The 20,740-nt window shown below is 43.2% G+C and overlaps 1 protein-coding gene across 1 annotated transcript in view; it reads left to right on the top strand.

Moving 5' to 3' along the window:
- riox1 (ribosomal oxygenase 1) overlaps positions 1 to 20,740 on the top strand; it is a 99,001-nt gene that overhangs the window by 20,746 nt on the left and 57,515 nt on the right. Inside the window, exons 3-6 of the mRNA XM_059985616.1 lie at positions 5,346 to 5,485; positions 7,878 to 7,977; positions 11,294 to 11,407; positions 15,039 to 15,145. Coding sequence (XP_059841599.1) covers positions 5,346 to 5,485; positions 7,878 to 7,977; positions 11,294 to 11,407; positions 15,039 to 15,145 — 461 coding nt within the window. The remainder of the gene's footprint in view (positions 1 to 5,345; positions 5,486 to 7,877; positions 7,978 to 11,293; positions 11,408 to 15,038; positions 15,146 to 20,740) is intronic.

Genomic DNA, 20,740 nt, shown 5'->3' with positions numbered 1-20,740 from the left:
AGCACGTACACGCATGCGCACACAACTGCCTGCACAAAGCTTCACGGTCATTGTAGTCTTTCTCGGGGTAAACGCATGTATAAAGTGGGTGTCTTTTTTTCGTAAAAGCGAAAATCCTCTTTGGTTAGTGAAAACAGGTACTAATGTAGGTCTTTCGTAACAGCGTGCTGTCATAAAGCGAATGTTCGAAAAGTGGGGGGCCACCTGTATTGGATAGGTTTCAATGAGACGTCTCGGAGATCTGCTTTTTCTCCCCCACTGAGACGGCTGGCTTTCATGTCTGCAATACGTTGTTTGCCTATGCCCCTCTCTGCTTTGCACTTCCTGAAACACTAGATGACGTTTCTCTTAATGTTTACCTTTCGGCACACCATTGTTCAATTCCAGATTCTGTGGTTTATACCTTCACTCCGTAAAGTCCCACGTCTCCAATCATCTGAAATTTAACTGAGCTCCTCTTGGTGCCACTGCCCAGTCAGTTGATTTCAAAATGCTCTGCAAGCTTTCTTCCTCCCATGTTAATCAGGTCTTGTTCCTTTCTTCATAGAAATATGGATGCTACTGAGATATTATTGACTATTATTTCATGGAAGCTTTAGGCAACTGTGTTGCTCCTTTCTGAATATTTCATCTATCCTTCAGAATTGCTGTCATCAACTTAAGTGTATTTAAAAAAATTCCAACTATCTTTACCATGTCTGACTCCTACTGAGTTCTCCTACCACCATGTTCGATGGTTCTTGAGCCACCATTTCCTTCACTCAACACACAGTGCAACGGACGTCCCTATGTTGAGGTTATTTATTGGGTTATTTAATTATTATGGAAGGGACGTTGATTAACTTCTTGGCCCTGATTTTGATGTGTTTTCTAGATTTGATAACTTACACTGAGCTAGCTATTGTTGCCTTGGTATCAATGTTGTTCTTCCCCGAGGATGGCAGGGGCTTGATCAAGATCAAGTGTTTTATTATTTAGCCATGTACATGTATACTGTAAAATGAGATGACATTTCTCTGAACCAGGGTGTAAAACACTGTGGTATACATAACATAATAACTTGTGAAAGCAAGGATGAAATCTGCAGATGGATTACACATAAATAAACTAAAGTACATAAATTAAATATTGTAAAGTACAGGACAGATTAACCAGTGACACTTTGGTGATGCACCAGAGAGTTCAGGAGCCTAATGGCCTAAGGGAAGAAATTCTTTCCCATCCTGACTGTTCTTGTTTTTATGCAATGGAGTCTCCTGACATGAGATATAAGATGAGCGCAGACGTTTTGGCTGCAGATGTACTGGGCAGGTATTGACAGGGTATGGAGGACTTTGGCCAATGGGGCTAAATACCTTTGCAAGACTATAGAATTGCTTAATACCCAGATCAGCAGAGAATCATGGTGCTGCCCTCTAGCCTACTGCTGTGTACCACAAGGCTACGTGACTTGTGTTTTTCCTTCTAGCTTACAACAACACCAAATGTGGAAGTGTTGAACAGACCATACCCATTAGAATCAGCCACAAAGGGGGTCCGTGTACTGATTGTAAGCGGAGTTGTTGTTCTCTGGAGCCACTGTGTCGCGTAAACAAGGAGTCTCCTAAAGAATTCCTGGGTTGTGTGTGGAAAAGGAGACTCCCTAACGGGGGAGTAAAACTAGAGAAGTGTTGTAGGCTGCTGTGGTCATGGGGTCAAATAGGACTTCAAGTTTCTAAGCATTCTCATTCAGCCAGAGGCATAGGCCAGGCATGGGCTGGATTTAATAAGGGCAGAGGCCAAAACTAACAGGTTCAGTGGTTCACGTATTGGAACGTATTTCTGCCAGTCTATTATTAAAGATTGTACACCATCCCCACAATTTCTAGTTCCATTTGCAACCCTTCAGAAAAATGAAGCGGTGGTGTCTGCATGTAACAAAGACCAGACATTGTTTGAATGTGAGCTGATCAGTGGCGAACTGTACTCAAGACGCACAGTTGTAATAACTGGAAAATCAACAGTACACTCAGACCCTGCATAGCACTGATTCATTACAATACAGTTATTCAATTCTTTATTTAAATCTTAATAAGTGACAGAAATTCATTCTAAACAACACTCAAAACTGCTCGAGAGCACCCACCATTACACTAGACATTCAATCAGCCAATGAGAGTACTTTACATACAGTCTGAGCCAGTCAGTCATGTATTATTTCACACTCTGCCTCTCCCATGTGTGTAAACGTTCTTGCTCCCTCGCCAATTTATTCCATTGTTCTCACCCATAATGTCTGGAAAATGGCCTGTAACTTCCAGCGAGGGGTGGTGCATCTAAGATGTCTGGGAAAACTATTAGCATGGATGTGAAACTGCAAGTGATATGGTGTGAGGATGTTAATGATGGTGATGTGAAGAGTTACTGCATTGTCATGGTGAGAGCCTTAATAACGAAGAGCTTCGAGAATTGGCAGAGCAACGTATCCTGGGTGAATCTGAGGATTCTGGTGGAGAAGAGGAAGCTCCAGCAAGAAATCTCACCACAAAATCCCTCAGCACTTTCATCACCACGATCACACAAATCATGGACCAGTTCATCGACAATGACCCCGACTGGGAGCGAAGCAATAAGGCAAAGAGAGCTGTTCTCATCATGATTTCCTGCTACAGAGAACTGCTTTGTGAGAGGGAACTTAAAAGGCTGTCAAATCGCCATATCTACTTGAAGGAGAAGCCAGAGTTAGAGGAGGGCCCACAGCCTGGTCCCTCCTCTACGATGTAATCACCACCTGCTTCCCTCGGCTGCTGCTGTGACGTGTTGCTGCTCCATCGATGTCCAGCTTAGGCCTATTTACGTGTTTGTTACTCCACAAATTACTGTGTGTACATAAAATAATACATCATATATCTCCGGTGTGATTTTTTTAATATAGCAGGCACACATGTCCAGTTACATAATGTTATAATGACCCCACATAGAGCTGATTTACATAACACTCCACCTCTGAGGAACACATCCTCAGCTTTAAGCGGGGTCTAAGTGTAGTAATACTCCTGCCAACAATATTGACTACAAAATGAATTAGCCACATCAACTCTGCTTCAAGAGCAAGTTAGAGACTAGGTGCCCATGTGACAATAGACTCAAGTCTTCTCTTCCTAAAGCTTGCGACAAGTCAAGAGGGCAGCGGCATTCATTGCTACTGATGGCTGTGGAGGTATCTCAAAAAAATACCTTCAGACAAATTAGTGAATCGTCCTGTTGAATGTTAGAAATTATTTGAAATCTGCTTGCCCTCAACAAAATTGGGAATATTTAAAGCGAAGGTTGATAGCTTCTTGGTTAGTAAGGGTGTCAAAGGTTGTAAGGAGAAAGCCGGAGAATGGGATTGAGAAGGATAATAAATCAGCCATGATGGAATGGTGGAACAGACATGGGCCGAATGGCCTAGTTCTGCTCTATGTTTTGTGGCTGGGTAGTTTCAGGTGTGAAAACTTAAGAAGCATAGTACCATTTGGGACAAATCAGTCCATTTAATTCTTACCCCTTCTACCATCTTTAACATCCTCAATGTGGTTAAACCATTCTTGCATTAAGTTTTTCTTTCTTGACTAATTGGCTCCTCAGCACCTCTCAAGCATTTGACTTTTATCAATGAGTGGAATGCGTGGCAGCATCTGGGAAGATAATCATTTGAGGGTACCTCTGAATCTGACTTGGAGATCTTGTAGTGGCTAGCGTAATGCTTTTACTGTGCCGGTTGCCAAGGTTTAATTCCGCCACTGTCTGTACTGAGTTTATTTGTTCTCTCCTTGACTGCACGGGTTTCCTCTAGGTGCTCCAGTTTCCTCCCACAGTCCAAAGACTTGCGAGTTCGTAGGTTAATTGGGCAGTGCAGGGTCATTGGGCCAGAAGGACCTGTTACCGTGCTGTATCTCAAAAAAATACCTTCAGACAAATTAGTGAATCGTCCTGTTGAATGTTAGAAATTATTTGAAATCTGCTTACCCTTTCACTCTGTCAGTTCTGCATTCAAAGGATCACCCTCCATAATTTCCACTGTCTTTCCCGTCCAGAACAAGGATAAGATTTCCCTCGTTCTCATTTCCACCTGGCCAGCTTCCTCATTCGGTGGATCATACTTCATAATACCTGTCACCATAATTACAGATATTACATCAGTCTGTTCTGTATCTTATATGAAACATTTGAATTTGAATTACCAGCATTGTTGAAGCAGTTTACAGAATATATTTAATAGTTCTTTAGTGACTCATTTTGTGTCATTATAATACAGGTTTGGAGCAAATTAAAAACAAAATGCAGCTCTGAATGACATCAAAGAATCTACAAAAGCATTTATCATAGCACAAACAAATTATAGCTTTGTAACATGATGTAATATTTGTGTGGGAAGCTAGTGAGCAGTCTCCTTTCATTTAGTGTTGCTGATAAGGGGAACATTATGACTTATTCCCAACTGTCCTTGAAAGTCGCACCAAGTCCCCTGAAGCACCACACTCTGGATACATTTTCTCAAGTACTTAAATTCAAATAAATCTCTCAGTGAGGCTGTCAAAACTCCAGCTGTAAATGTTTACTTGATTTAATCATGCAGCAGTTTCACATCAGTTTCTAATGGGTGTGTATTGATAGCACACATTTGGTACCAATAAAGCACTTTCGGTTGAAGAGGCTGTAAGAATATTTCGTGCAGGAAATGCGAAAATCTCATGTGAAACCATAAGACATAGGAGTGGAATTAGGCCATTCAGCCCATTGTGTTTGTGCTAGTATTCCATCGTTATTCCTTTCAACCCTATTTCTCCCCATAACTTTTGATGTCCATAATAATCAAGAACCTAACAAACCTAGTTTTAATTATATCCAATGACTTGACCTCTGCTGCAGTCTGTGGCAATGAATTCCACAGATATGCCACCCTCTGGTTGAAAAAATTCCTCTTCATCTCTGTACTAAAGGGACTTCCCCTATAGTGCAGAGTCTAGAACCAGAGGGCTATACTCTCTGGTCCTAGACGTCCTATTGTAGGAAACATCCTCTCCATGTCCACTTATCTCGGCCTTTCAATATTCAATTCGTTTCAGTGAAATCCCCCTCATCCTTCTGTACTCCAGCGTGTACAGGCCCAGAGCCATCAAATGCAAGGAGTATTCTAATATGGGTTTACCTGAGTGTGTACTAATGAGGCAAAAGGAACACCTTCTTTGTGCAGCATTTACTCCATTCTGCAGCATAACCATTTCTTGTCCTAATGCGTAACAGAAGCGGAAGTACTTTTAAGATGTCAAGTTGAAGAGATATTCCCATGGTTTTTAAAATGTAAAATTGTCCTTCCTCAGAGCAAAGATATAAGACCCTGGACAGGACCATCATTATCAGTACTTCTTCGGGATCTACGTCATATACATAACAGCAGGGAGAGAGCGATGAAACTCTTTGAATGGTTAATAGCACCTGTTGCTTCAAAGAAGTTCTTCAAGTAAGTATCTGCAGAACAACAGCACAGATTTTAATAAACTCACGCATTTAATAAAGTGACTAAAATAACCCCATCTGGATTGAAGTGCAGTAAATGAAATGTCAGAAATAATTTCTAAATGAAGTGCTGATTTGAGATTATAATTGTCAGTATTATTTAAGGTGATAACTGTTGTAAGATAACTTAAGACATTAGAGATTGTACTGTGGGTATGCCATTGCATCATTTGCAAAGAAATAACTTCAGTGACTGTCTAAAAAGATGCCCATTGCCCATTTGTCTTCATGGGGTGGATTATGTTTGCTTGGTGAGCTTGTCCTGTCTATTTAATGCAGACATTAGAAAGGCACAGAAATTGTTTAGTTAGCTATTGCCCGTTACGCTCCCGGCATTTAGGGCGGCAGTGAAGGTCCTCTATCTTTGCTGGTGTTCAGGGTTTCCTTCATCATGTCAGTTGCTACCTCCTGGTTTTCGCTACTGTCCGTCGTGCAAGTCCTAGATGGTGGCTCAGGAATACTGTCACATTCAGCTGTAGAAGGATTCTTCGTTGCTGTTTCCATAACAATTTAGGTTTACCCCTCAGATTTGTTAGACCTGAGCTGGAGGGTCAGTGGACCACAAACGGTCTGGTCTCTATTGTTTGAACTGTTTGGCATGGGTGACCCTGAGAGCCAAAGCATAAAACCCTGACAGTAGCCAGCATAGCTCTCTGGGTCATTGAGGCATGCAAGCCTCTAAACCCAACGACAAGCTGGTGGTCTTCTTGGAGAAATAATTGTTGAGAGACGATGAGTATTTTGATTTATCATGTCCCCTTCCCTATCCATTCAAGCTAACTAATTCTGCTGACAGAGCGTCCCCAAGCCTTTAAAGGTTTAAAGTTCAAAGGCCTTCATTAACTTGGTTCTCTTTCCTTATACTGTCCCTGGTAAATTTGCACCATTACTATGCTTGGAATTATCATCCCAGAGACTGCAAGAGTAGCTCTGTTTTCCGGTGCTTGGATTACTGGACTCTTCTTTGATTGATGAGAGTTGGCAGAAATCAGTCACATAAGTCGTTGGTGCAGCCGCACTTGGAGCACTATGTATGGTTTTGATCACGGTTACGGAAAAGACACAGTTAAACTGGAAAGAATGCAGAGAAGATTTACAAGGGTGTTGCCAGGACCTGAGAGATGAGTTATAGAGAGAGGTTGGTCAGCTAGGTCTGTATTCCTTCAGAGGTAGGAGAGTGAGGGACAACCTTATAGAGATATTTAAAATTATGAGAGGCAAAGATAAAGTGGTTGGTAGCAGTCTTTTCCTTTAGAGGAGGGGAGTCCAAAATTCTGGGCATAGGTTTAGGGGAAGGATTTAAAAAGGACCCGAGGGGTAACGTTTTCCAGGCGGATGGTGATGAGGATCTCAAATGAGCTGCCAGAAGACATTCTGGTGTTGAGGCATGCATTATAATATTATTTGAAAAGCACTTGGATGGGTACACGGTGGGGCTGGGCTTAGAGGGATGCGAGATGAATGCAGGAAAATGGGACCAGCTGGGTGGGAACTGTGCCTGGACTGGTACTATATTGTTTAATGATTCCGAGTATGAAGCAGTATATCAAAATGATGCATAGACTTTTATTTCTTGTTCAACTATTGTAGATTGTTGTAATATCCTTGGTTTTGTGCAATTCTCTCACCCATTCCCTGCTCCAAGAACATGCATCATGACCTTCTTACTCCGAAGATCTCCCCCAAAGTTGGTAGTTGGATGTCTGATGTTAAACCCACTATCACACCCAGGAAGAAGCCAGGTTGAACTTCCAATTCATGCATGTGCAAATGTGGCCATGCAGTTTTATTCCAAGTTTTCCTTGTAAAGTTCTCCAAAATCTCGGAAGTCTCCAGCTGCAAAAGTGAATATACAAATCAAATTGGACTCTCTTTGTAAATAGATCGGATTTTTATGAGATCTGGATCGTGCGTGAATGCTGGGAATTTCAAAAGAGAAAATTATTTCAGAATACAGTGAGGAAGTTGTCAACAGTGCTGACACCTTATGAGTAATTGAATGGGATAGCATTGGGAATAGAAGATCTTTGTTTTGAATTGTTTGAATTGGACAGATGGGTTGTAGCAGCTGTTAACAGCTATAACAATGCAACCATTGTGGGGAAAAAATCATCCCTTGATTCAAAACTTAATTAGAGTGCAACCTTGATGTAAAGCAGCTGTCAGCAGGACAAATTTTAACACCCATATTATAAATTGAACTAGCATTTGCCTAATTTCTGTCTAGAGAACCATGATAATATCCGCAATGTAAAGAGGTGTGAGGCTTTTCGGACGTTGCACTGTGTGTATTTATAGAGAAAGGTCTCGCTCTTAATTGGATTTCTGCATTTCAGTGACATTTGGGAGAAGACCCCAGCCTTGATCAGACGCCACAATGCAAACTACTACAAGGGATTCTTCTCTTCAGAAGATTTTGACAGAATACTGAGAGAGGTAAATGCATGGTAGTGTAGCGGTTATCGCAGTCACTTTACAGTACCAGCAACTGCGGTCAGTCGTTATGGCTGTCTATAAGGAATTTGTACGTTCTCCCCGAGACCTCATGGGTTTCCTCCAGGTACTCTGGTTCCTTGCCACATCCCAAAGATGTGCACGTTAGTAGGTCAATTGGTCACATGGGTGCAGTTCAGCGGAGCAGACCAGAAGAGCATGTACCATAATGTATCTCTAAATAAATTGATAGATAAGCAAATAAGTATATAAATAAGTAGATAGATATATTTTATTCTCAATCTCTGACCAAGTCAACCAGAATGGTTGCTTAAGTGCCAGAGCAATTATTCTGTGTCAGCCGTCTTAATCTTAGTCAGTGGTTATGTTTCAAGTAATCTTCTGGAAACTAGCGTGATATTACATTGGACATTTGTGTCTGGCAGAGTGGATGTGTAGGGAGCCCTCAGGAATGAAACAGGAATATTGTTCGAAAGATGTGATTTGTTCTGCTATCTGCATAATTAAAGCAGGGTGAATCAGAAGCTTTGTAACTTGTATTTTTATGAGTAATCAAATAGCCTTTGCACGTCTAGTACATATGCAATCTCTCAAGGCAAATGTGTGCTCCTAAAACAACACACAATCTTATTTAATTACAGATTTTCTATTTACTGGTTTGCTTCACTTCCTTCCCATTAGAGGAAAAACTTGATTCAAGTTGAACTTTTTCATAAAGTTTCGACGTTTCTGCACTGCCACTCATACCAAATATTTTTACTTCCTATCTTCCCAAAAAAACAAGAACAAAGATTGAGCATTTTAAATTCTACATTCTACAATAATTTTTTAAAAATTATTTATCTAGAAATGTAATCATGCCTACTTGTTGCCTGACCTGAAGTTGCCACACATAAAGCCTGGAAGCCTAGACTTGTGTAGACTGCATCACACTGGCCTTCTCTGCCATAGAATCCAAGGGTAGATGTTGACACCACAAATAGCAGAATAGAGGAAGGGACCATATTTGAAAGAAAGTGTCAAAGCTGGGGACGTGTTTCAAAAATATTCCAAGATTTTAAAAAATTCATTAAAGGAATTTTTTAAAGTTAATTTTTTAAAAAGGTTAACCTAAACCAAAGCAGCATTTAAAAATGAATCATTAAAACAAAATAAATTTCAAGCAATAACTTGCCCTTCTCTGCAACCTCTCAATCTGTGTTTTGTAATCCATATTGAAATTAGCAAGGTTTCAGATCCTGCACCCAGGTCTTACCACAAAGAAGAAGAAGAAGAAAGCCCTTAACTCTTGAGTGAAGTCATCGGGATGCTGTCATGGTGTTTTCTTAGCAGGCTTTCTTGTTTTTACAAGGATGAGTTGCTAGCTCGATGTGCAACCTAGCATGGATGGAAAGCGTGCAAAGGAGCCGGCTGGATTCGAACATGGGAGCCTTTGCCCCGAAGTCCGGTGCTAATGCCACTACGCCACTAGCCGGGTTCTTACCACAAAACCTGAGGCAATTTTCCAGCAGAAGTTTGGGAATTCCTAACAAGATCCCTGGGGTCCAGTAGTGGGCTGAACTGATAGATCCATTTTCAAAATCTATCCGTAAATCCCAGAATACACAGAAATACAGGCAGGCACTTTAACTTGGATGTCAAGATTATGATCAAGATTATGACATGATCAAGAGATTCATTTGTTCAGACCAAACATCAGAAAGGGAAAGAAATGTAATCTAAGTAACTTTGACTGTGGTATGATTGTTGCTGGCAGATGGGGTAGTCTGAGTATCTCAGAAACTACTGATCTGGGATTTTCATGCACAGCAGTCTCTAGAATTTACAGAAAATGGTGCAAAAAACAGAAAAAAACATTCAGTGAGTGGCAGACCTGTGGGTGAGAAATGCCTTGTTAATGAGAGGTCAGAGGAAAATGGCCAGACTGCTTCAGGTTGACAGGAAGGCGACATTAACTCAGATAACCACGTGTTGTGCAGAAGAGCATCTTTGATTGCACAACACATCGAAATTTGTTGTGGATGGGCTAGAGCAGAAGACCATGTACATACACTCAGTGGCCACTTCATTAGGTACAGGATGTACCTACTACAGTACTGCTGAAGAGACCTATGCTACATGTTAAGTGTGCTTCACTGAATCGGTTCAAAAAGTGTTTATTCTGAGTTAACATACACATATACGATTCAACTTGACCACAAATCTCATGCAGAATGCAAATGGGTGTTCTAGAGGATAAATTATTTTGATGTGTTGCAAACAGATGGCTTATCTGCCAAGTGATTTCCTTAGAAAAAAGACTGCAGAGTGAAATACCTTACTTCTTCACACATGAAGGAAGCAACTTTATTACACTGCTGAAAATGTTCTGAGTTCAGTATTTCCTGATGGCTTATCAGAATAAGGAGCAAGTTAATGAATTGTTCAGCCTTGCTTCTCCATCCAGTTAGTTCATACACATCATTCCCAATTTCCTGTCTTTGTTCCAAGTCTCAACACCCTTAACAAAAGTCGGTTGCTTTAGCCTGTGCAGCCTTTCAAGGGAAGTCTTCCAGATTTTTTTCTATGGGAGTGGAAGGAAGTACTTGCTTTTAATCCTGAAGAGTTTAATTCTAATTTCAAGGTTAGCACCTCTTGTTTTTAATTATCCATCACCAGAAAAATGCTTGTTTGACCAGGGTGTCTAAGACTTGCACGGTACTGCATATCAACAAAAAAATACAGTAAGGGTAAGAAATCAAAAACGAGTAAGAAAGCTAAGTGCAAGGCAAAATTCTATGAAATGGTAATGTTTCACATAAATGTGTGAATGCTAGGAGAGCATCAGCCATATATCTAGATAGATGTTATAATCTACAAGTGTACACATAATGATGTCGATGATGACAGGGTGACAGAGATAATAAGTAATCACGTTGGTTTTATACTACAAGTGGGAATAACAAAAGACGTTTAAAAGATATGACAGCATCTAAGTTACCAAATACAAATACTCACGTGACATTAATCACAGTGTACCCCAACTTTTCTCACCTCTCAATATTCTGGCAGTTTGCAGATTATAGCAAACTTAAAGTGAGAGTTTTGCTTCTTTTATTTTTATGTAGGGATTCAGTGCAAAACCTTATTTCGTTCTGTATACAGAGGGAAGGCTGCTTCCAGACAGAGACTCCAGCTGTAATGATTTAGAAATTCTACTGCCTCAGCATTTTGCACATCTGAGTTGGATGTGTGTCATCAGAGTGTTCATCTTTGTTTCAGAATCAATACTGATAAGTTCTCTTTTTTTATTTTCAAGGACGTTGTCAATTTTGAAGTAAACCTGGATGTAACGAGTTATTTTGATGGGGAAAAGGAAACACATACTCCTACTGGCAGGGCATTACCCGCGGTGGTGTGGGAATTCTATAAGGTAAGCTGCAGCTGCACTTACAGTGCCGGTCTGACAGTGGCTAAAACATTATTTCAAACTGGGCTGGAGATTTCAATACTTTTTCTCAGCTGTTAGAAATTCTGCATAGGTCTATGGATAAGGGATTTTTTTCGTAAGTGGGTCGTATTTCGGAGTTAGTCATTTGTTTGGACTAACCAGATGGGAAATCTGTAATATGAATTTTCAGCATTCTGGTCCATTGTGCATCTGCACACCAAGTTTTTTTTTTCCGCTGGAGTCACTTACTTCCTGGACAGTGAAAACTGCTAGTTATTAATGAAATGTAGCTCCGTAACGTTGATGGTCATCTACTGAAACCTTATCTGGCTGTTCACCCTTCATATCCATGAGCGATTGTTGTTTCTTCTCTTGCGTATCAGTCATTTGGTATCAGTCAAGTCTGGCTGTTTTATGCCATCTAAATTGACTAGGCAGGTAATTTCCAAGCTAGGAAATGGTTCCAAAATGACAAGTCAAAGTCAAAGTATATTTATCTCACCATATACTACCTTGAGATTCATTTTCTTGTAGACATTTACAGGAAAATAAAGAAATACAATGGAATTCATGAAAAGCTAAACATGCCAAAGACTAACAAACAGCCATTGTGCAAATTGAGACAAAATGCAAATACAAAAATAAATAAATAATGCTGAGAACTTATTAAAAGTGGGTCTGTAGGTTGTGGAATCATTTCACAGTTGAGGTGAGTGAAGTTATCCATGCTGCTTCAGAGGACTGTTAAGTGTAGAGTAATACCTGTTCCTGAACCAGGTGATGTGGGACCGAAGGCTTTTGTACCTCCTCCCAGATGGAAGTAGTGAGAAGAGACCATTGCCTAAATATTGGCTTCCTTGCAAAGCCATAACTCGCAATCCCACAGCCTGTTTCCTCATGGTTCAGGAGTCTGATGTTTGTAGGGTGACTGCTCATGAACCTGGTGGTGTGGACCTGAGGCTCCTGTTCCTCCCGCCAAATGGTAGTAGCAAGAAGAGAGCATGGCCTGGATGGTGAGGGTCCTTGATGGATGCTGCTTTCTTGTGGCACCCCTCCTTATAGATGTGCTCAATTATACTGAGCGCTTTGCCTGTGATGAACTGGCTGATATCTACCACTTTCTGCAGACATTTCTGTTCCTGGTCATTGGTGTTTCCATACCAGGCAGTGATGCAACCAGACAGGATTCTCTCCATGGGGCATCTGTAGAAGTTTTTCCATGTTTTGGATGACATGCCAAATCTGCGTCAATTTCTAAGAAAGTAGAGTAGAGATAGTGGTGGACTGGCAAATGGATCCGAAATTGGCTTGGTAGCAGGCAGAGGGTAATGGTGGATTGGCATTTTTCTGATAGGAAATATGTAATAAATGGTGGATCGTGGGGATTGGTGCTGCGACCATTCTTTTTGTAATGTATGGATGAGAGTGTAAATGGTCTGATTAGTGGTTTGCAGATGACAAAGTAGAGGAGCCATGGATAACACTGGAGGTTTTCTAAGTATACAGCAGGACATAGATCAGCTGGACATTTGGCTAGAGTGGTGGCATATTGAATTTAATCTAGACAACTGTGAAGTGATGCACTTTGGAAGGCAAGTTCTGGTAAGATTTATAGAGTAAATGGCGGGAGCTTTAGGAACATTGACCACTTTTGCTGTATTGTGTACAGTATGGGGTCACCACACTGCAGGAAGGATGTGACAATGCAGAAGAAAGTTCAAATGATTGAATTTAATATCAGAGAATGTAAACAGTGTACAACATAAAGTTCTTACTCTTCACAGACTTTCATGAAACAAGAAACCCCAAAGAATGAATGGTAGAAACTCCCTCCCCTCCTACACACAAGCAACAGTAAAAGCATTGACTCCCTCCTCTCCACTTGTGCCAGCGGAAGCATCGACCCCCCCACCATCTAGCAATAGTAAACCCCCCCCCCCCCCCCCCAAAGAGACCTTGATAAAGAGTCCATCAAAAACTACAGACAATCCCAGCACTTCCGTATCTCAGACAGGCTCTCTCTCACCAACAAGGGAGGGAGAAGTCACTCCTGCATCAGCAAGAGCAGAGAGCAGCAGCTCACTGTTCCGATGTTATAATCTTTCCACGTCACTTCTCCCGAATTGAAGACCGACAGGTTGTCGCTCTTCATCAAAAGAGAGAGAGTGGGGGCACGGCTATCACTCGAATGCCTGGTCCTCCTTCCGACAGCAGCACACGCCACCTGCTGTCCTGATGTTCCTGTCTCCCACAATGTTTCAGTCAGCGAAATCGGGACGTCCACAGGGCCGCTCCCCGAAGTCGCACGTCTTCCAGGCTGTTCCTGGAGATAGTAAAGCGCCAGGCCACAACAGCCGGTGCAAAGACTCGCTGCTTGTGAAGAACTGTACTTTGAGCTGTAGGTCGAGGTCACCTGTGTGTTGCCTGGAATGGAGGGTTGTAGTTATAAGGAGAGTTTGGAAAAGGTGATCTTACAGTTTACAAAACAATAATAGGCCTAGATAAGATAGATATTGTCTGTTACCAAAGGCAAGGGAATCTAGAGCAGAGGCAAATACAATGACAATGTTTAAAAGGCATTTAGACAGTTACTTGGATAGCAAAAGCAGAGGGATATGGGCCCAATGGAAGTAAATGGGATTTTCGTAGAAAGGCATCATATGTCGGCATGGATAAGGTGAGCCAATTGAACTTTATTGTCATTGCTCACAACAAGATTGTGGGGCTACTCTGGTCCATGCAGTGTATATGCATGTGGTATGGCTTAATTTAAAAGAAAACCGTATTTACATGCAACGAGTGACTTCAATAGCCATAACACTCGAAGGCCATTGGCAAGCCATGGTGAAGCGTTAATCACATGCTCAACAGCCCTTGGAAAGAAGCCGTTTTTCACTCTTATTGCCTTGGCTAAGATGTTTCTGTATCTCCTACCAGAAGGCTGGAGATTGAATAGACAGTGCCTGGGATGGGATGGGCATTTAATAATATTACAGACGTGCTGTAGGTATCAAGAATTATAGGTTGTCTCCGGGTCCGGTAGTTGAGTTCCAGTGATATGGTGGGCCATGCGAATCACTGCACCTAAAGTACCACACTATCTTTTCATATGTCAATATGCTCTCTGTCACACATCGATAAAAGTTGGCCAGTAATTTTTGGGGCAGAGCTTGTTTCTCTGATGTATGATTTTATGATCCGTAATTGTGCATTCGGTCAGGACGAGCAATGCAGGAACTTGCATCCCGGTAATGAAAAGTCACAGTTAATTCATTGAAATACTCGGGTTTCATTGTTAAATTAATCTCAGAAGCATTTGTCTGCAATATGCTTTCTCTGATTGGCTTTTTTAGCTTGGAACATGGCTGTTTTATTTTTGTTAAAATTGAATTATTTGGTCATGTAAATTTTGAAGATTCTTCACCTGATGTGTTGTCAATGTGTTGTCATAAGTCATAATTGTTTGGAGCTCCATTAAGACCAAAGAAAAGAGTTACAAGTTTTAAATCCTGTTTTTAGTACAGTCCTTCCAAGTGCTGTCTGATTTGCAATGCAAATATGGTGTGAAAATTAATCAGAAATTTGCTAATTAAATTTGTGTTTCTGTTGGCAGAAAGGGTGTTCTTTGCGCTTGCTGAATCCTCAGGCCTTTTCTGGAACTGTTTGGAATGTGCTGTCTATTCTCCAGGAAGCTTTTGGAAGTATGGTTGGAGCTAATGTGTAAGTACCTGTATTTTTTGTTTTGTTCATAAGTGAGGGAGGTTCACTCCTGTACAAAATTGGCTAAATAGCAGGAATCCAAATCAGAATGAGCTGCCTTCACTGGCTAAGGGGAATACCATAGAATTTCTTTATGACAGGAGAATGGGTCTGAGAGGGCTAATGGATTAGCAGTGATGAAATTGGCAGATGCGAACGGCCAAGTGGCCTAATTCTGCTTCTATATCTTATGGTCTTGTATATCTTATGATAATAAAATCAGCCAGGATGGAATGATGGCGTAGACTCGATGGGCCTAATTCTGCTCTTGTGTCTTTTGGTCCAGTTTCTCCTTGTTGTTTCTTTTCATGTGAACACAATAATCAAATATTCTGCCCAACTGTGTTATCAATACAATGGGCATTTAGGAATATTCAGGCTTTTCTTTTGTTTCCTACTACAGATTCCTGAATTTAGGATCGAAATGTTACTTATTAAATGAGGCTAAGACTTCAAGATAGATATTTATTTTCAAATTGTTTGAGGCATCTTGCACTGTTAGCAAGTTCAGCATAGGTTGTCCATCCCAACCTGCTGGTGGTGGTGTGACAACTTTGAACTGCTGTAATCCTTCCAGTGAAAGCACTTCCACAGTGAGATTGGGTAGAACCGCAGCACCGTAAGACGTAGGAACAGAAATGGGCGATTCGGCTAATCAAGCCTGCTCTGCCACTGTATCATGGCTGATTTTATTACCCCTCTAACCCCATTCTCCTGCCTTCTCCCCATAACTTTTGATGCCCTTATTAATCAAGAAAACAGCCCTCTGTTTTCAAACAGCAATCATTTGTCCAGAGTTACCACCCTTTGACAAAAGAAATTCCTGCTCACCTCTGTTCTAAATAGACATGCTTCTATCCTGACGCTGTGCCCTCTGGTCCAAGACTCCCCCACTAAAGGAAAGAACCTCTCCACCTTTAGTCTATCTTAAGGTCCTTCTTTGGTCCAGGTCAGCCATGGATACTGCATCGTAGCTGTCTATGTATTGATATGCAAGCCAGAGCGGTACAATATGGAGAGCAAGCTGTTGCCATGGAGCAGGCTCCCCCCTCCACGTAGCTTATCAATCCAAAGGAATGGCATAATCCAGTGCAGTTTGGCTCCAGCAGTGTTGCAGGAGTTGGAATTCAGCATTGACTCCAGTTCTGGATTTTGCCTCTTGAAGCCTTCCCATTGAGTGGGTATAGCCACAAGGTAATGGAGGTTTGAGATCAGGGTTTTCCTTCCAGATTGAGCAGCCAACCATGGCTGATGAGCTCCATCTGCCCGAAACGACTGGCTTTAAGGCGCCTTCAGCCCTTCTCTTTTCAGTGGAAACAGTTCCGCCATGCTTTGTAGCTCAGCCACATGTGAAGATCAAGAATTGCACTTGTTGTCAGAGGCAACTTGAGACGCACACTGTTGGGAGCAATTAAAAGATAATGGGAGCTTATCCCCATTAACACAACCAGTCGTAACAACCTGAAGAAACCCCATTCTCTCTTGGCAGCGCACACAAATTGTGGAGAAGCTCAGCAGGCCAGACAACATCTGTGGAAAAGAGTAAAGAGTCGACGTTTCAGGGCGAGACCCTTCAGCAGGATCATTGAGTCCATTGTCCAGTGCCTTTACAGTGGTCCTATTTGTTGATTTGATTTATACTAATTGACAAATTATTAATAGTGAGGACTTGGCAAAGAAAAGGCAGTGAATTTCAAAGCTAGGATCTGGAATTACTTTTTAGATTGTTTTTTCCACAGCAATTCTTTGGCTTGAATGTTACTGGCTGCTTATTATTTAAACTCTTTGAAATCTTGTACTTAATCCTTTGGTTCTAAAACTATTGGTTAAGTGCTTTGGTCTTACATGATGTTTCCCTGTGACTTTAATAACTGACGTTATTCCCAAAGCAGAAATAAATTCATTGTTTTATTTCTGATACGCTAGTTTATTTTATTACAATATAAAAATACTTTGGTAATTTGTATCACAGTATTTGGAATTCCCAATAGTCTCACTTTTGGCTTAGCTGGGTTCTGTTCCCAACTTCACTACAATCACAAAGGGCCCAGTTCACACACTATCGAGAAAGAGAAACACACTGGGACCCCATTCCCACACTCACTGCAAACACACTGGGACCCCATTCCCACACTCACTAGAAACACACTGGGACCCCATTCCCACACTCACTACAAACACACTGGGACCCCATTCCCACACTCACTACAAACACACTGGGACCCCATTCCCACACTCACTGCAAGCACACTGGGACCCCAATCCCACACTCACTATAAACACACTGGGACCCCATTCCCACACTCACTACAAACACACTGGGACCCCATTCCCACACTCACTGCAAACACGCTGGGACCCCATTCCCACACTCACTGCAAACACACTGGGACCCCATTCCCACACTCACTAGAAACACACTGTGACCCCATTCCCACACTCACTGCAAACACACTGGGACCCCATTCCCACTCTCACTAGAAACACACTGTGACCCCATTCCCACACTCACTACAAACACACTGGGACCCCATTCCCACACTCACTGCAAACACACTGGGACCCCATTCCCACACTCACTACAAACACACTGGGACCCCATTCCCACACTCACTAGAAACGCACTGGGACCCCATTCCCACACTCACTAGAAACACACTGGGACCCCATTCCCACACTCACTAGAAACACACTGGGACCCCATTTCCACACTCAGTAGAAACAAACTGGGACCCCATTCCCACAGTCACTACAAACACACTGGGACCCCATTCCCGCACTCACTAGAAACACACTGGGACCCCATTCCCACACTCACTACAAACACACTGGGATCCCATTCCCACACTCACTATAAACGCACTGGGACCCCATTCCCACACTCACTAGAAACACACTGGGACCCCATTCCCACACTCACTAGAAACGCACTGGGACCCCATTCCCACACTCACTGCAAACACACTGGGATCCCATTCCCACACTCACTACAAACACACTGGGACCCCATTCCCACACTCACTGCAAACACACTGGGACCCCATTCCCACACTCACTACAAACACACTGGGACCCTATTCCCACACTCACTATAAGCACACTGGGACCCCATTCCCACACTCACTATAAACACACTGGGACCCTATTCCCACACTCACTGCAAACACACTGGGACCCCATTCCCACACTCACTGCAAACACACTGGGACCCCATTCCCACACTAACTAGAAACACACTGGGACCCCATTCCCACACTCACTAGAAACACACTGGGACCCCATTTCCACCCTCACTAGAAACATACTGGGACCCCATTCCCACACTCACTACAAACACACTGGGACCCCATTCCCACACTAACTATAAACACACTGGGACCCCATTCCCACACTAACTATAAACACACTGGGACCCCATTCCCGCACTCACTGGAAACACACTGGGACTCCATTCCCACACTCACTACAAACACACTGTGACCCCATTCCCACACTCACTACAAACACACTGGGACCCCATTCCCACACTCACTACAAACACACTGGGACCCTATTCCCAACACACTGTGACCCCATTCCCACACTCACTACAAACACACTGGGACCCCATTCCCACACTCACTACAAACACACTGGGACCCTATTCCCACACTCACTGCAAACACACTGGGACCCCGTTCCCACACTCACTGGAAACACACTGGGACCCCATTCCCACACTCACTGCAAACACACTGGGACCCCATTCCCACACTAACTAGAAACACACTGGGACCCCATTCCCACACTCACTGCAAACACACTGGGACCCCATTCCCACACTCACTGGAAACACACTGGGACCCCATTCCCACACTCACTGCAAACACACTGGGACCGCATTCCCACACTAACTATAAACACACTGGGACCCCATTCCCACACTCACTGCAAACACACTGGGACCCCATTCCCACACTCACTACAAACACACTGGGACCCCATTCCCACACTCACTAGAAACACACTGGGACCCCATTCCCACACTAACTATAAACACACTGGGACCCCATTCCCACACTCACTGCAAACACACTGGGACCCCATTCCCACACTAACTATAAACACACTGGGACCCCATTCCCACACTAACTAGAAACACACTGGGACCCCATTCCCACACTCACTAGAAACACACTGGGACACCATTCCCACACTCACTAGAAACACACTGGGACCCCATTCCCACACTCACTAGAAACACACTGGGACCCCATTCCCACACTCACTACAAACACACTGGGACCCCATTCCCACACTCACTACAAACACACTGGAACCCCATTCCCACACTCACTGCAAACACACTGTGACCCCATTCCCACTCTCACTGCAAACACACTGGGACCCCATTCCCATACTCACGACAAACACACTGGGACCCCATTCCCACACTCACTATAAGCACACTGGGACCCCATTCCCACACTCACTTCAAACACACGGGGACCCTATTCCCACACTCACTATACGCACACTGGGACCCCATTCCCACACTCACTATAAACACACTGGGACCCCATTCCCACACTCACTATAAACACACTGGGACCCTATTCCCACACTCACTGCAAACACACTGGGACCCCATTCCCACACTCACTGCAAACACACTGGGACCCTATTCCCACACTAACTAGAAACACACTGGGACCCCATTCCCACACTCACTACAAACACACTGGGACCCCATTCCCACACTCACTATAAACACACTGGGTCCCCATTCCCACACTCACTGGAAACACACTGGGACCCCATTCCCACACTCACTGCAAACACACTGCGACCCCATTCCCACACTAACTGGAAACACACTCGGACCCCATTCCCACACTCACTGCAAACTCACTGGGACCCCATTCCCACACTCACTGCAAACACACTGGGACGCCATTCCCACACTCACTACAAACACACTGTGACCCCATTCCCACACTCACTACAAACACACTGGGACCCCATTCCCACACTCACTACAAACACACTGGGACCCTATTCCCACACTCACTGCAAACACACTGGGACCCCGTTCCCACACTCACTGGAAACACACTGGGACCCCATTCCCACACTCACTGCAAACACACTGGGACCCCATTCCCACACTAACTAGAAACACACTGGGACCCCATTCCCACACTCACTGCAAACACACTGGGACCCCATTCCCACACTCACTGGAAACACACTGGGACCCCATTCCCACACTCACTGCAAACACACTGGGACCGCATTCCCACACTAACTATAAACACACTGGGACCCCATTCCCACACTCACTGCAAACACACTGGGACCCCATTCCCACACTAACTATAAACACACTGGGACCCCATTCCCACACTCACTAGAAACACACTGGGACACCATTCCCACACTCACTAGAAACACACTGGGACCCCATTCCCACACTCACTACAAACACACTGGGACCCCATTCCCACACTCACTACAAACACACTGGAACCCCATTCCCACACTCACTGCAAACACACTGTGACCCCATTCCCACTC

The sequence above is a fragment of the Hypanus sabinus genome, chromosome 12 (genome assembly GCF_030144855.1).
Source record: "Hypanus sabinus isolate sHypSab1 chromosome 12, sHypSab1.hap1, whole genome shotgun sequence".
NCBI classification, from domain to species: Eukaryota; Metazoa; Chordata; class Chondrichthyes; order Myliobatiformes; family Dasyatidae; genus Hypanus; species Hypanus sabinus.
This window is presented reverse-complemented; position numbering and strand designations above follow the sequence as displayed.